The sequence below is a fragment of the Dreissena polymorpha genome, chromosome 7, assembly GCF_020536995.1.
Source record: "Dreissena polymorpha isolate Duluth1 chromosome 7, UMN_Dpol_1.0, whole genome shotgun sequence".
In the NCBI taxonomy this organism is placed as follows: Eukaryota; Metazoa; Mollusca; class Bivalvia; order Myida; family Dreissenidae; genus Dreissena; species Dreissena polymorpha.
The window spans coordinates 23,244,930-23,262,674 of NC_068361.1; the positions used below are offsets into that span (position 1 = coordinate 23,244,930).

The 17,745-nt window shown below is 38.1% G+C and overlaps 2 protein-coding genes across 2 annotated transcripts in view; one reads left to right on the forward strand and one right to left on the reverse strand.

The window, feature by feature from the left end:
* The window catches only part of LOC127839530 (G-protein-signaling modulator 2-like), a 111,944-nt gene that overhangs the window by 41,015 nt on the left and 53,184 nt on the right, over positions 1-17,745 (forward strand). The window lies entirely within an intron of this gene.
* On the reverse strand, positions 11,582-16,945 carry LOC127837036 (uncharacterized). Its single transcript, XM_052363793.1, has 3 exons — positions 16,895-16,945; positions 14,975-15,238; positions 11,582-11,895 (listed from the first exon to the last, which is right to left on the reverse strand). Exons 2-3 carry the CDS (start codon positions 15,179-15,181, stop codon positions 11,665-11,667), a joined length of 438 nt encoding a protein of 145 aa, XP_052219753.1. The 5' UTR covers positions 15,182-15,238; positions 16,895-16,945; the 3' UTR covers positions 11,582-11,664.

A 17,745-nucleotide genomic window follows, 5' to 3' on the forward strand; every position in this document is an offset into this window, starting at 1 on the left:
CTCGACATAGAATAATCAGAATAATCTACACCCATATGTTCCGTTTAACGCACATTTGCATTTCAGGCAATGCAGTAAGGTGTTTACATTGGCTGAACAGGCCAAATCAAACCCACAACGTATACCCCTTGTTCAAGTGACGAAAGGAATAGAAAAGTCGCAGAAGCGTTTAAAGGATATGGTGGACAGAGGAAAAGAAAACATAAAATCACTTAAAGCTTCTTACGAACAAATTTGTGAAGAAATACTTGATGAACGTCGACGGATCAACGAGAATCTTGACCGACTTCAGCAAAACACCATAAGAGAATTGCAATCAATTCACGAGCGCTTAAATAATTCCATTGAAGATGACACCAAGCGATGCTTAGAATGTATTTCAAAGTTAAAGATATTTGGCGCTAAGCTCAAAGACAATATTCTACCTGAACGAACGTTTATTACGTTAAGAAAATGTATTGATCAAACTGCTGCAGCAGATTCACTCCTAAAAAGCATGATCAAGAATGATGGAACTGATATTAAATTCCAGCCTAACCGTGAATTGATTCAATGTCATGCAGACTGCACTGATCTTGGGAAAATCATCATAGGCGAGCCACAACATAACGTTGATCCAAAAAAGATTGTCAGCATCGAGGAAAAGTCAGAATATAATGTTCGAACAGCTTCTGATAAATACAAATGTTCGATAACGGGTATATGTACGACTTCCAACGGGGATCTCGTCATTGCTGACTGTCACAATAATTGTGTGAAACTCCTTAATCAGGCGTACAAGGTGATTGATCAAGTTCAGCTTCCTACTTGTCCGTGGTCCATGTGTAGCATTTCCTCAGTCGAGATTGCGGTGACTGTAAGCAAATATATAGCCGATGCTCTTAACGGGATTCATTTCTTACGGGTAGATGGCGGAAAGATTATACGCAAACAGGTTCTAAAAATGAATCATGCCTGTTATGGAATTGCGCATGTCGATGCAGAAGTGTTTGTGACTTCCGGTACTGCGTTGTACGAATACACAATGGACGGACGGTTAGTTAAGAAGTTATACGAAGATAGTACTGGAATATACCGAGGTGATATATGAGTACATTATTATTTTCCTTTTTTTAGGGATGCTTTGCCCTTTGTGTTTACATATGCATGAACTTGATAAAGATGAGATCCGGGCGTAGATTGTATTAATACGGCTGTTAATTACATAGGGCAGGCACATGGTGAAGGACCGACTTTAATGTTCTATAAGGGTTACAATAACGTTAATTAAAATCATGCACTCTAGTCCTGTTCCGAAACGTCATCTCCGATCAATTAAAATTGTTTGACAGGTATTTCAATTATCAAAGTATCTCAATCATGACATTAGTGAGTTATGTACTAATAATGTTGTTTACAACAAAAGAAGCTTAACACACTACGCATCACATGCGGTCCCAATTTTTCAAAATTTCTTATATTTTTTAAGAATAACTGGCTTTAGTCTTTAATGTTATAAAGTCGTAATACTCTTTTAAAGTTGATTTAGTTTTTTTAAATAAATATTTTTCTATTGTTTATTTTAGGTATTTTTCCATTTAAAGGTTATACATTTGAACGATAACTGTTTGCTAACTATTGATATGAGAATAAGTGAGCTTACGCTAATACCATTAAGAAAGAAATACTAATACTCAAGATTTCGTGCCAGATTGTGTATGTTGTGTTCCTCATTTAGTTGTAGGTGTTGGGGTGAGTCCGGATGGGAAGATGATCTATGTGACGGGCTCAAGTAAAGGCATGCTTTGCACGCTGACCAGGGATGGAACAGTCACAGCTACGCTTCAGGATCCCGCATTTAAACATGGCATACTTACAGCTAACATACATGTGGCAGCCACAGGGCAGGTTTTCGTCTTTGGTGGCAACTCCATAAGTCAAGTGGATACAGTCGGCAAGACAATCCTCAATACCATCTCTGTTGACATTGCAAAACCTGCATCTGTCTACTTTAATGAAGAAACGAGAAAACTAATAGTTGGATTTTGGAGCCACGACAACATCAATGAGTTCAAAACAAAAACAGTTCCGACTTTTTAATTGACAAAGAAAGCAAATAAAGAAAGTAATTACAGCATTACGAAATTTATACTATTATTCATTTATTAACCGAATTTCTATTTCAATAAAATAAGAAGCTTTTATAATTAAATTCAACCTTTTTATTATTTTCCTTTTTTGTACAATTTTACATGAACGGAATTTACGTAGTACATGTAATTTACTTTCGGTAAACGGTTGCGATTTTATTAATAGCATTGAATTTTGGTTTTGAAGTTCATGTTTGTTTTTGTATGTATTTAAGTTTTTTAGTCTTTTATTCAGATTTAATTTCATATCGTCATTTAAAATGCGTCCTAGTTATAGTCATGACAGTCAGATTAGCTACAATTAGACCGGATCAAACAAGGAAATAATGTCATTCATCATAGTTAGCTCACCTGAGCATGAAGTCAAGGCAAGCTTTTGTAATCACCCTACGCCCGTTTTCTTTCAGCGTGTATTGTGCTTTGGGTGTCATCAACTGTTAGCTCATTAACATTCTATGGGTAACATGTTTTATTCGATCTTGATTAAACTTGGTCAGCATATGTATCTGGACAATGAATTAATCTGAGTCACGTTAGCGTAAAAATAGGTGACCATGTTTTAAAAAGACACAATTGTTACCACTTTAAGGCCTTATTTATAACTCATTCATGCTAAAACTTTGCCGGAATTGTAATCCGGACATTGTCTAGGCCAAGATTGAATCTGGGTCCCTTGCTTCCCAAACCTAGGTCACCAGGTCAAATCTTTGAAAAACCTTGTAACTAATCTAAAGGCCCGTATATGACTCAAACTTGATGAAACCAGGACAAAATGTTTATATGACAATATAAAGGTCAGGTTTGAATCTGGGTCAGGTGTGGTCAAAAACTAGATCACTTGGTCAAAACCTTGAACTCAGATGAGCGCACAAGGGTCATTATTAGAAAATCGCTATACTGCCTTCGCTGTGTAGACTTTGTTGACTAGATCGTGTATAAGATATTTTACTCCATAATATATTTCATCTGCAAAAACTTTTGAAAATTAAAAAAAAAAAGTTTTGTTAGTAATGATTGTGAGTTAATATGAAAATAATATTGCTTTTTGCTAGAAGCTGTGAAATAAAGAGCAATTGCATACCAAATATTTAGAGTAATAAGATTATGAATGATTATGACGTGGTTATCATTCACAATTTTATTGTATTATATCCGGTTCTCGTCGTTATATCATATAAAGATAGTGTATCGTTGTTAGAATTTGTACTTATCACGAAGTCAATCAAAGCCTTAAGGAACTTCTATCTTTCAAATGTTGTAGTTTTTGTATTTCATAATTTAAAATCACCGTTCAGAGACCCTTTTTTGTTTTTGTTCCGAATGGATAGACAATATGCTTAATGGGAATTGGACATATTTAAAAGCTGAATGAATAACAGCATCCTACCTATTGTTGGTTAGTCATTGTATACAGGGATTACATAAAAAAATGCAATTGATAACTACCGAGTAGTTTATTTTTAGCGTCAATAATTGAATGCACGTTAATATTTCTGGTATATATTGATAAATTGATAATGTGAAACCATACTACCATTCTTGAAGAAATGTGAAAATTATGTCAAGAATCGAGTGATTCGCCTGCAGAATTTTGTCAATTTGTTTTTTAAATTTTGTATCAAACCAAGTCTTGAGCTATCTACCTTGTTTCAATATAAACACTTCAACGTGTCATTGCATCTATTCTTTAAGTGTAATGTACATGCACCATGCACATTCACTTGATTTACTACGTGAATTTGTATCTGGGTAAAGATCAGTACATAGAGAATAACAGGTTACTGCCATGTAGTTGTGTAATCTATTAGGTATTAAGGCGAATAAAAAAGTGAATGGAGAGGCTTGCCGAGTGGTTGTTTTATACGTGTCGAGCCTTTTTTATGTTAATTATAAATTCAAGTAAGGATTTTTAAAGAAATAATGAAATATTATCAAGCAGAATTAAAAAACAACAACAAAAATAACATGAATATGTTTATGACGTTTGATTTGTTTACCAAGACGTCATAAGCACTTTCGGTCATTTTTTTTAAATATGTGTGTTTCATTTTGTGTCTACAATATATAACGAATTGGTATCAAATTGTTTGTGTTTTTAAGTAGTAATATGACCTGCGTCGAAGTATTGACTCATATAACAACTTCCGGTATACGTAATAAAAACACTTATCAAGTATGAAAAAAAGATAATAACAGGTTAAGAGGCTAAGAATAAATAAATGGCGAGGCTTGCCGAGCCGGTTTTTATTCGTGTCGAGCCTGATATTTTACATTACGATAAGTTACCTACTTTTTGTTTATCATAACTAAACGCCGCCATTTTTAACGAATTAGTAAAACAAACTCTACCGCTCTGCACCTCTGGCGGGAAAAATTTGTAAAATAAGTTGGAGCAGTTTTAATGATGTTTGTGTATTGAATGTACTACATCTTTGTATCAATTCGTTTGACTTGTTGAATCTGTTTCATTTCTGCCGAAATTGAATACTTTACATTTGATTTCGAGTGATATGTCGTACCTCTATATATTGACAGCGCCTCTTTATCTCTTTATCATACCACTATATATAATTTATCACACCTGCGTTGATATCGGCTTGATACAAAGGTGCCTGTTTTATTAAAACACAATATCATAAATTGTTCAGTTGGTGAATGTTTATAGGTTAGCCTATAACGCTTCCAAATCAGGCATTGGTACCACTGCAAGCGCCTTAGAAAAATATAATTATATGAGCCGCGCTCTGTGAAAAGGGGGTTTAACGCATGTGCGTTAAGTGACACTCCGCCTTACCTTGGTTTTTCCTAAGAAAAGACTTTCTTTACACGAAAAATATCATAAGGGCGGAAAGTGTCGTCACTGATTAGCCTATGCCGACTGCACAGGTTTAATCTGGGACGACACTATTACACACATAATTTCAACGCTCTTTTTACAGAGCACGGCTCATTTGTTCTGTTGCATAAATTCTGACAAGCATTGTTTGTTATGATTTTAGAAGCATGAATGTTTTTGGTTTATTTTATTATCTCAGTTATTCTTTTGTTTAAAATGATGTACATTTAGAGTTGCTGTGTGTATAAAATATTTATATACGATTGTTTTATGTTAATTGTCTTTTAAATACTATGTTATAAGTTTGTGTTTCTTTTTTTCTAATTTGCTACTGGAATTTTCTATTTGCTTATATATGGTCTAAATAATACATGTTTGTATTCGTTCATTGAACTAATAATTATTTTCTGCCTGATCATATTATTTTATGTATCCTTATACTTGCAAGCTTTAGTACGGCCTGTGTACCTACCCCAAGTTATATTTTGGACTATATATATACTTACTATATTTCCAATAAAGTAATTGCATGTATTATGATTACCAAGCATAAACTTTTAACTGTTTATTTTTCTGGTCCGGATTTACGAATGTCGGTGATGCTACGAAGCGTATATCGGCACATCACATATACATTAAACTTATTGACAGACGTCAAAACTCACTCACAGTTCTGGCCATCATGCAGGCAAGCGATGTAAACAAATGGCTTAAAAAGGTATTGGTAAATGTAATAGGGCGCCATATACACAAAGAGGACTCTAACTATTGAGGGGATATATAATGACTCATCAACTCAACTTAGATTTGACGTAACCAAGATGACACACTTGTCTCTGCTTATATCGTTGGATAATAATAACTCAACCACATGGACTCATGAGCTTTGTCAGATCAGATAACGATTTATTATATCGTACGGAGGTTCCGGAGATAATATATTATCGAAACTATCGTAAAATCGTATTTGTCATATAAATAAATCGTAATCGTCAACGTACTGTCATATACGGAATCATAATCAAGCTCATAATTAACTTTGCACGACCTTTTGTAGTGCCAATATTGTGTATCCTCGTGCATTTAATAATTTAAAAGACTTGCTTACAGACTTAAAAAATACAATTTTAGATATTTTATCACAAGTTCCACAATTTAAAAAACTGTAAATAAGACAACGAAGTAAAACAAATATCGCAGACTCATCCTGTTATTGTGTAGGATAAAACATTAAAAATCGGCGGCCGTCCTAGCAAAGCTTTACATGAATAAATATAGGATCTGGCAAAAGTTGTCATATCATACCATATTTTTTTAAACGAGTTCAGGAATTGTGTTAGTAAGCGAGCCTTTGTCGAGCTTACTAACGAATTTCCAGGACGAGTTTAGTTAAAATATCGTTTGATATGACAACGAGTGTCAGATCTTTTTTATCACATTACGGAATCCGGATAGGGACAAGTTGAGTGTCGCGTGTCGACCTTCGAGGTCGACACACGACATTATCGCGACATTCTCTCGACGTTAAATACGACGCGCGACAATCGAACAACAATCAATATTTGAGTGTCGCATATCGCGCTGGGTTATAGAAAAAAAAATCGCAGAAAATCTTGACTGTCGACTGATTTGTCGCGCGTCGTATTGAGCGTCGAGAGAATGTCGCGAGAATGTCGTGTGTCGACGTTCGAGCACGACACTCGACATTCTCGCGACATTCTCTCGACGCACGACAAATCAGTCGACAGTCAATATGATATATCGGAAGAATGTCGCCTGTCGACATAAAATCACTAGGTCGACACACGACATTCTCTCGACGCTCAATACGACGAGCGACAATTCAGTCGACAGTCAAGATTGACTGTCGACTGATTTGTCATGCGTCGTATTGAGTGTCGAGAGAATGTCGCGAGAATGTCGTGTGTCGACGTTCGAGCGCGATACTCGACATTCTCGCGACATTATCGCGACGCACGACAAATCAGTCGACAGTCAATATGATATATCGCGAGAATGTCGCCTGTCGACCTAAAATCACTAGGTCCACACACGACATTCTCTCGACGCTCAATACGACGCGCGACAAATTAGTCGACAGTCAAGATTGACTGTCGACTGATTTGTCATGCGTCGAGAGAGCGTCGAGAGAATGTCGTGTGTCGACCGGTGTGGGAGTAATTTTTTAATCTGCAAGCAAGGTTTTATAGTTAATTTTTCAGCATAAGTAAAAACAGCGGCATCTAGTAGCAGCAATAACAGAAGCAGCATCAACAACAGCAGAAGCAGCAGTAGCAGCAGCATCAGTAGCAGCAGCAGCAGTAGCAGCAGCAGCAGTAGCAGTAGTTGTTGTAGTAGTAGTTGTAGCTACAAAAGAAGCAGTAGCAGCATCAGTATCAGCAACAGGAGTAGCAGCAGCAGCAGTAGCAGCAGCAGCAGTAGCAGCAGTAGCAGAAGTAGCAGCAGTAGCTGTAGTAAAAGTATTAGTAGTTGTTGTAGTAGTACTAGTAGTAGCTGCAGTATAAGCAGTAACAGCAACATCAGTAGCAGCAGTAGCAGCAGAAGCAGTAGCAATGGCAGTATTAGTAGTTGTAGTAATAGAAGTAGTAGCTGCAGTAGAAGCAGAAGCAGTAGCAGAAGTAGTGGTTGCTGTAGTAGTAGCAGTAGTTGTAGTAGAAACATTAGCAGCATTAGCAGCATCAGTAGCAGTAGCATCAGTAGCAGCAGAAGCAGTAGCAGAAGTAGTGGTTGCTGTAGTAGTAGCAGTAGTTGTAGTAGAAACATTAGCAGCATTAGCATCAGCAGCAGGAGTAGCAGCAGCAGCAGCAGTAGCAGCAGCAGCAGCACCAGTAGCAGCAGTAGCAGCAGCAGCAGTGGCAGAAGTAGCAGAAGTAACAGTATAAGTAGATGTAGTAGTAGTAGTAGTAGCTGCAGTAGAAGCAGTAACAGCAGCATCAGTAGCAACAGTAGCAGCAGTAGAAGCAGCAGCATCAGTAGCAGCAGAAGCAGTAGCAGAAGTAGTAACAGTAGCAGCTGTAGCAGGAGTAACAGCAGAAGCACGATTAGCATCAGTAGCAACAGTAGCAGCAGCAGCAGCAGTAGCAGCAGCAGCTGTAGCAGCAGCAGTAGTAGCAGTAGCAGCTGTTGCAGGAATAACAACAGTAGCAGCAGTAGCAGTAGTAGCAGATGTAGCAGCAGCAGTAGTAATAGTAGAAGTAGTTGTATCAGTATTAGTAGTAGCAGTAGTAGTAGTAGTAGTAGAAGTAGTAGTAGTAGTAGTAGTAGTAGTAGTAGTAGTAGTAGTAGTAGTAGTAGTAGTAGTAGTAGTAGTAGTAGTAGTAGTAGTAGAAGTAGTAGTAGTAGTAGTAGTAGTATTTGTAGTAGTAGTAGTAGTAGCAGTAGTAGTAGTAGTAGTAGTAGTAGTAGTAGTAGTAGTAGTAGTAGTAGTAGTAGTAGTAGTAGTAGTAGTAGTAGTAGTAGCAGTAGTAGTAGTAGTAGAAGTAGTAGAGGTAGTAGAAGGAGTAGAAGTAGTAGTAGCGGAAGTGTAAGTAATACTGGTAGTAGTGGTAGTGGGACTGGTGGTAGTGGTAGTAGTAGTTGTAGCAGTAGCAGAATCAGGAGAAGTAATAGTAGCAGTAGCAGTGTAGTAGCAGTTGAAGCACCACCAACAGTAGCAGTAGTAGTAGTTGTTGTTGTAGCTGCAGTAGAAGCAGCAGCAGCAGTAGCAGTATCAGCAGTAGCGGCAGTAGCAGCAGCAGCATTAGTAGTTGTTGTAGACTACAACTTGTAGTAGTAGTAGTAGCTGCAGTAGAAGCTGAAGCAGCAGTAGCAGCAGCATTAGTAGCAGCAGCAGCAGTAGCACCAGCAGCAGAAGCAGTAGTAGTAGCTGTAGTAATATTAGTAGCTGCAGTAGCAGCAGTAGAAGCAGTTGCAGCATTAGCAGCAGCATCAGTATCAGCAGCAGGAGTAGCAGTAACAGCAGCAGCAGCAGTAGCAGCAGTAGCAGGAGTAGCAGTAGTAACAGTATAAGTAGTTGTAGTAGTAGTAGTAGTAGTAGTAGCTGCATTAGAAGTAGTAACAGCAGCATTAGTAGCAGCAGTAGCAGCAGCAGCAGCAGTAGCAGCAGCAACAGTAGCAGCAGTAGTAGCAGCAGTAGCAGGAGTAGCAGAGTAGTAGTAGTAGAAGCAGCAGTATTAGTAGTAGCAGTAATAGCAGTAGTAGTAGTAGTAGTTGTAATAGTAATAGTAGTAGTAGTAGTAGTAGTAGTAGTAGTAGTAGTAGTAGTAGTAGAAGAAGTAGTAGTAGTAGTAGTAGTAGTAGTAGTTGTTGTTGTTGTTGTTGTTGTTGTTGTTGTAGTAGAAGTAGTGGTAGTAGTAGTAGTAGTTGTTGTAGCAGTAGAAGTAGCGGTAGTGATAGTGAGACTGGTAGTAGTGGTAGTGGTAGTGGGACTGGTGGTAGTGGTAGTAGTAGTTGTAGTAGTGGCAGGATCAGGAGTAGTAATAGTAGAAGTAGCAGTGTAGTAGCAGTTGCAGCACTACCAACAGTAGCAGTAGTTGTTGTTGTTGTAATAATAGTAGAAGCTGCAGTAGAAGCAGAAGCAGCAGCAGCAGTAGCAGCAGTAGCGGCAGCAGGTGTATCAGAAGCAGCAGTAGCAGCAGTAGCAACAGCAGCAGATGCAGCAGCAGCAGTAGCAGAAGTAGCAGCAGCAGCAGCAGTAGCAGCAGTAACTGCAGCAGTAGCAGCAGCAGCAATAGCAGCAGTAGTAGCAGTTGTAGCAATAGCAGGAGTAGCAGTAGTAGCAGTAGTAGCAGAAGTAGCAGCAGTAGTAGTAGTAGTAGCAGTACTATTTGTAGCAGTAGTAGTAGTAGTAGTAGTAGTAGTAGTAGTGGAGTAGTTGTAGTAGTAGTAGTAGTAGTAGTAGTAGGGGTAGTAGTAGTAGTAGAAGTAGTAGTAGAAGTAGTAGTAGTAGTAGTAGTAGTAGTAGTATTAGTTGTTGTTGTTGTAGTAGTAGTAGTAGTAGTAGTAGTAGTAGTAGTAGTAATAGTAGTAGTAGTAGTAGTAGTAGTAGTAGTAGTAGTAGTAGTAGTAGTAGTAGTAGTAGTAGTAGTAGTAGTAGTAGTAGTACCGGTAGCGGTAGTGAGACTGGTAGTAGTGGTAGTGGTAGTGATAGTAGTTTTTGTAGTAGAAGCAGGATCAGGAGTAGTAATAGTAGCTGTAGCAGTATAGTAGCAGTTGCAGCACCACCAGCATTAGCGGAAGTAGTAGTTGTAGTAGTAGTATTCGTATTAGTAGATAGCAGTAGTAGTAGAAGTAGAAATAGTAGTAGTAGTAGTAGTAGTAGTAGTAGTAGTAGTAGTAGTAGTAGTAGTAGTAGTAGTAGTAGTAGTAGTAGCAGTAGCAGTAGTAGTAGTAGTAGTAGTAGTAGCGGAAGTGGAAGTGCGACTCGTAGTAGAGGTAGTGGTAGTGAGACTGGTAGTAGTGTTAGTGGGACTGGTAGTAGTGGTAGTAGTATTTGTAATACAAGTAGTAGTAGAAGAAGTAATAGTAACAGTAGCAGCAGCAGTAGCAGCAGCAGCAGCAGTAGCTGCTATAGCAGCAGCATTATTAGTATTTGTTGTAGTAGTTGTAGTAGCTGCTGTAGAAGCAGTAACAGCAGCATCAGTAGCAATATGGGCTTTCATGCTGAGCTTAGAACCAGAAGAAAGCATGTGTTTATTGCATGGAATTTCAGCCGAAAAAAAACATCTTAATGTAACTTGAACACTAACACCAGGGTGTAAAAAATAGAGTTAACCCAAACGACTATACTCGCAACAAGCACGCACCAATTACTGAATTTGGACTACTACTCTAGTAGTGCTATTATTACTGCTGCAGCTACTACTAATACAACAACTATTTCTACTGCCAATGTTGGTGGTGATGGTGCTGCTACTGCAATGCTACTGCTACTATTACTTCTACTACTTCTAATACTACAAATATTACTGCCGCTACTACCAGTCCCACTACCACTACCACTATAACCAGTCTCATTACCACTACCGCTACTACCCTCACTACTACTACTACTACTTCTACTACTGCTACTACTACTACTACTACTACTACTACTTCTACTACTACTACTACTACTACTACTACTACTACTACTACTTCTACTACTACTACTACTACTACTACTACTACTACTACTACTACTACTTCTACTTCTACTACTACTACTTCTACTTCTACTACTACTACTATTACTGCTATTACTGCTGCTACTGCTGTTGCTGTTACTGTTTCTGCTACTGCTGCTGCTGCTACTACTGCTGCTGCTACTGCTGCTGCTGCTACTACTGCTGCTGCTACTCTTGCTGCCGATACTGCTGCTTCTGCTACTGCTGCTGCTGCTGCTACTGATTCTACTGCAGCTACTATTACTATTAAAACAACTACATTTACTGCTACTGTTGGTATTATTTATGCATTCACAGCCGTTAAGACGTTTTTATTGACAATGATAACATAAGTAATATACGAGCCTCGCTCTGGGACAACAGTATTAAATGCATGTGCGTAAAGTGTCGTCCATTTGTTCTCATACAGTCAACGAACGATTATCAGGGACGGCAATTTCAACTGTTAACTTTTACTGTATTTTCGTTTTAACGTTTGACAGTGTCCCATCTTTAGGTATACTATGATGAAGGCCTAACACTGCCTGCAATATAGGTCACCTATGATTAAGGAAAACCACTGACTCATATGTAACGAAAGGTCACCTATAATGAAGGCCATGGCGACGCCAAAGTCGTTGGAAAAGACGCGATGGACGTCGCAGTCGTCCGCTGATCCGGCGGAAACCAGACCGCTGACAGCTTTGCGGGAGCGGCATACGGAACTGACCCGCCGAACCCGATCAGGAGGCCACAATTCGACAGCCTGCAACAAATCCACAAACGTTACTAAACAGGTTAAGCAGGCCATATATTTCTTTGATTTGCGTAGAGTGTCATCCCTGATCAGCGTGTGCTGTTCTCACAGGCTAATCAGGGACGAATCTTTCCGCATTGACTGGATTTTTGTTTAGAAGAGACCTACTGTAAAATAAGAATTTCGTTTAGCGGAAAGTGAGCGATATGCACAGGCTAATCTGTGATGACACTTTACGCATTTAAATCCAATGAGGTAGCCTGCGGTCGTACCTTTCACATCCATGAATTAGCACATGGGTATCACGGTGACTGTGGAGGTGATGTTGCCGTAGTTGGCAAGCATGCCGATGTTGCTGTCCTGCCAATTGAACGTCACTTCCGCCGACTCCGTGATCGGAACCCACGTGTTCCAGGTGAACGCCTGTAGAAATGCAAGGCAGGGATAGGGTAGTCTTATGTGTTTGATCTGTGGGACTATGCAACAATATTTCAGTCATAAAACTGAAGTTAGTCATATGGTATTAATCTAGCTTTATAACTACAATTTACATTTAAACACGTGTTACAGGCGACCGCCTGTGGAATAGCATGACAGGTGTAGTGTTTTGCTATGATTTGGAAAAACAAGGCAAGGATAGGGTTTTATGGATCGTGTTGTGTTTTGGGGTTTCGCCCTATTAATTAGTATGTCTGCAATATTCAGTCATATTTATTTAACTTCTAGGCACAATATTATGACAAACAAGAAATATGTTTTAAAAAAGATATACGGCGTTGATTGTGGTTGGAGTTGGTGAAAGGATAAGAGTTCAATGAATGAGATCAAAGATAGCGAATGTCTTTTTCTGAGCAGTTCTTAGCTGCATCACACGCAGTTCGGGATGTTACGCGGAGTTTTCGCGGCTTATTTTACATAATTACATATTGCTGGTCATAAACCTGTAGATACAAAACAGTAAACCCAAAGAAGAATGGAAGTGAAATTAAAACATATGAGTCAACCGGCCACACGCGAAGTATCCGTACATATTTTAAATATTTATACGCACGTTCTTCGAACGAAGCTGTTTTAGTGGTTTGTCGGGCATTGCAATTTGATTCGATTTTTAACAGTATCGAGAATCATCGCGCTCATGCTTAATAAATTAGTCAATATGGTGGTATAATTCTTGTTAAATTAATCCAAAAAAATATTTATCATTGTATTGCTGAAAACATTAAGAATCTATTATTGACATACCATAATTATATCGCTAAAATATTTCCATTTAACATATTTCTGGTCTAAAGAAAATTCCACTTCACCTAGTTCACGCGATAGCGTCTATATTACATAACGATTGTTTTACTGGCCGCAAACTGACCCTGACACCTTGCGGGTCGGAATGCAATGCATTTAAGTTAGGCCACGCTTCCACTTCTGGAACAACGGCTTGTTTAAAACTTTATACTTTTACATGTTAAATGTTCACGTTCGAAAACAATTTAAAATGGTTTGACCAAACGAATATCAGGGTAGGGTAAAACGATACATTTATGAACTTAAATATACTAGAACACAGACAGGAATATGAAAGTAATTACTTAATATGAGAACATAGCCTTTAAGTACAAACGCTCTAGCGCTGGCAATCCTCTCAAAATAGAAGGTGCACGCACAAACTGTATTGATGTCGAGTGTAAAACTTTCTATCTATCATGCCTTTTCATTAGAGATAAAATTGTTTCATGCTGAACACGCAGTTGAACAGTGTTACAAAGACGCGGTCATGTTTCCAATGTTCTGGTGGTATGCTCAAATCAGCCAATGGAATAAATGAAGTGTATTTATACGTGTCTAGCCGCGGGAAATTTTATTTGAATTTTATTGGACACTTACAAAGGTCAGATAAGGTCAAAAGTGACGTTAAACAGCTATGCCGAAAAATGATCACTAAAAATGTTAACAACACATAATGCATATGTTCTTATTAGAACCTTAGATTAATGTATGGGGGATAACTCATTGAGAGTCCCACGTGTTCCCGGCGAAATCCTGTGGAAAAGCCGGTCATATATATGGTTTTGTTATGTATTTGATAATCGCTCTGTGCAAGCCAGTCTTACTCTTTCCGCCTTAACTGAGTTTTCAGTAAGAAGATACTAAAACAACACAAAATACCGTACAGCGGCACGTGTCGCAACTGATTGGCCTGTGTGGACTGCGTAGGCTTATCTGGGAAAACACTTTAGCCACATGCATTAAGCCCTGTTTTCTCAGAGCAGAGCTCATTGGGATTGTTGCGGTATTCATTCATATTTCAGTTATATTACTTGTATTAGCCATGTTCTGGTAAGATAGGTTTGTAAATACAATTATCATTTGTAATGTACCCAAATGCGTCGTAAACAATACATTGTGCAAATAGTGTTTAGAATGTGGATGGTGTGTTATGGTCAAGGCAATTCTCTCTAATTCGGCGTGAATATGTTAAAATGAATTTACTAAACGTTTGATTGCTTTCTTATAAATACTCACGTTTGCAATGAAATTTGATATATTATAATAAAATATTGGTAAATTGAAAAAATACTAAAATGAAATTTAAAAGTATACGGATATTTACGTTTGATTCGTTATAGACACAATTTCTTTCAAGTCTTCAAATGCTTGTTTTTGCTGGCAAACGATTCATATTTAATCTTTGAGGAAGTTAATAATATGAGCCGCGTCTTGGTAAAACTGACCTTTAATAATTCATGTGCGTAAAGTTTTGTCCAAGATAAGCTGTGCGGTACGCACATGCTCGTCAGGGACGACACTTTTGACTAGATTGAAATAATTTCGTTTAAACGAGATTTCTTTAAAATAAATAAACGACAGAAAATATCGTCCCTGATTTGCCTGTGCGGACTTCACAGGCTTATTTGGGATGACAATTTACGCAAAAGCATAAATCCGAGTTTTCCCACAATGGACCTCAGGGTACATTTTGAATAAGATTACACTCAATATCATACTTTCTTTTTTTTTAACAGAGCAATGTAACCTGTATGAAGCTTCCAAGACTGAACACAAATAGAATGTACCAGCGCCGCTTAAATACCGCTGTTGTCGGGATCGGCTCCTGGACACTTCCGGAACCTGGGGAGCCGCTTCCGGAGACATGTTCGCTGTTTCCAAAGACGACCGCACCATGCTTCGGGACGGCGATTCCATAGCCTGCCAACCGGGAACTTCCGGCGCCTGCGTTGTCCGCCCTTCGCAAGGGTTGTCGCTCGCCGATTTTGTTCGTCGGAGCGACTGCCCACATACCCGAGAGGGACGGATGCTACTCACTGATGCACTAAGAAGCCACGGGGATCAGCAACTGTTAAAGAACATTCATTCACATCCTCTGAATTGTCTTGATTAAAGGGGCCTTTTCACAGATTTTGGCATGTTTTTAAGTTTGTCATTAAATGCTCTATATTGATAAATGTAAAAATTGGATTTAAAAAGCTCCAGTGAAAAATCAAGAATAAAATTTAAAAAAGGAAAAAAAAGTAGCCCGCAGCAGGGCTCGAACCAGTGACCTCCGGAGTAAAAACCAATAAGACCGCTCAGCCATCCTGCCAAGTATGTATGAACGACGTATTTTATACTTTATATAAGCAATCGTCGTAGTTTCACAAAATTAAACGACAACAACAGAACTGTCCACATTATTCAATCGTTTCGCGTTGCAACGCTTTATAATGTTCAGGGTTTTAAATCGTCAAAAGATGCATATAATTTCTATATTAGACCATGGTAAATGACTAAATGTTCAGTATTACTGTTTCCTCATACATATCCTTACTAAAACGAAAATTTGCGAATCTGAAACAACTTTTTTCAAATGTGTCAATTTACCAAAACGTGAAAAGATCCCTTTAAATTTATTTTTATATTTGCAGACCTCTTTTTTCAAACAATAGGGCCTTGTTAATGGTATTCAATGTCAGATCGAACATGAACCATTTGTGTGATAATCAAAATAACATATGTATTACATCGAACCTTTACCAATATACGATGTCTAGAATGACCATATGTCCAGCTTGCTCATTTTAAAAAGCAATAAATTTAGCGTCTAGATTTGATAACATTGTATCAGATAGTGTTTTATACAGGAAGGAAAAAGGGCGTGGTGCAAAATTTCAAAAAAGGGCACTTTAGCGCGTGACATCCATAAAAAGGGCACAAATATATCTGTAAAGTGACTGAATAACAAGCTTTGTTACACACAAACATATATGTATAGTTTTGAGATTTATTGTTTAATTTATAAATTACCATTGCTTATTAAATTACTTCAATGATTATTGAACGTATTGAGAATGGAACTTTTCAGGACCAAATTAACACTTTCGCACAAAGGTTAAGATATCAGTCATGAAAACAAATGTGTAGGCTAATTACCTCACTGCAAACCATATAACAATCTTTGAGAAATACTTGAGAAATATTTGAGAGATACAATGCATTGAAAAACTAGATATGTTTTCTCTCAGATTAAACAACTAGGGCATGCAGATTTGTTTGTAAACAAAAGCGAGGGCATTGATGGAATACTGCGAGATAAGTCGACATTCATGTTACGTACTTGATTTTGACCTTCGAATTAGGCGAACACAGATCATTAGAACTTTAAGATGGTAAAGCATCACTACACGTATCGTCTATTTTCAATGTGAAGCAATTCATAACAGGCACAAGTTATAACAATAAATGGATAAAGAGATGCATTATCAGTTTAGACTTGACGGTTATACTATATACACGATATGGTTTGTATCATACATGTAGATCTATATAGAATATTTACCAACCATGGACGTGTTAACAAGACTTACAATGAACACAATACATGTACATGTTACCTCAAATATGTGGTGCTACAAGCTTATGCTGGCCACATGATTGTGATGATTTGGATATAAACCAACACGACCCCTTTCTTGAATGATGTATGTCCATTTAGAAACGTATACATAGAACTCACCGCAAGAGAAATTACTTGGTCACCGCATCAAGTTTGAATGTACCGGTTAAGATAAAAGCGCGTATGACCGTACAATATCGTCGATATGGTCGGTGAGCAGGGTATTGACTTTAGAGTGTTTGAGCGGCAGGCAGTCCGATTATCACAGTGCGGTTGGTACACGCTCTTCTCACCGAGACGACCCGGGTTCAATCTCCGATCCAGTAATCATACGCTTTTGGTTAGTAGTCACAATACCGGGCAGTTGGGGTCTCCTCCGGGTACTCCGACTATCTCCTACAACACCAAAATTGACAATCTGTCAGTAACGACGAAATAGCTGGATACTGCAATTACCGGTATAACACTATTCGTCACAACTTTCGTCAGTCTAGTAAGCTAGTTAGGTAAATGTACGGGTGCGAGAACACACTCTGGATCTACCCATTATTAAACCTCAAACTTCGAAATGAACACACACACGTTCAATCAGCAAGCAATTTACTACTCATCAGCGATTTTTTTAAATTTATTTCCAGAAGAGTGTTTGGTAAGTCGAAACAACCACACACATGGTCCCGAGAGGACTTGGAGAGTTTTTTTCTGGAATGTGGCGAGAACGTGGGTATGTGGCGACGTTATGAGCATGCGCAATACTTACCGTTATTAGTCTAAGTTTTCGGACACTTAAAAATAATTTTAAAAAGTCGTGACCGAAAATTTAGATACGGTAAATATTCAAAAAATGCAGGTGTCCGAAAATTTAGAGACATTCAATGTCCGAAAAGTATAATGATATTGAAATAAAACCAATAACTCAAATCACAATAGTGTTTCTACGTTGAAATAAATACAACTTCAAAGCTTTCTAA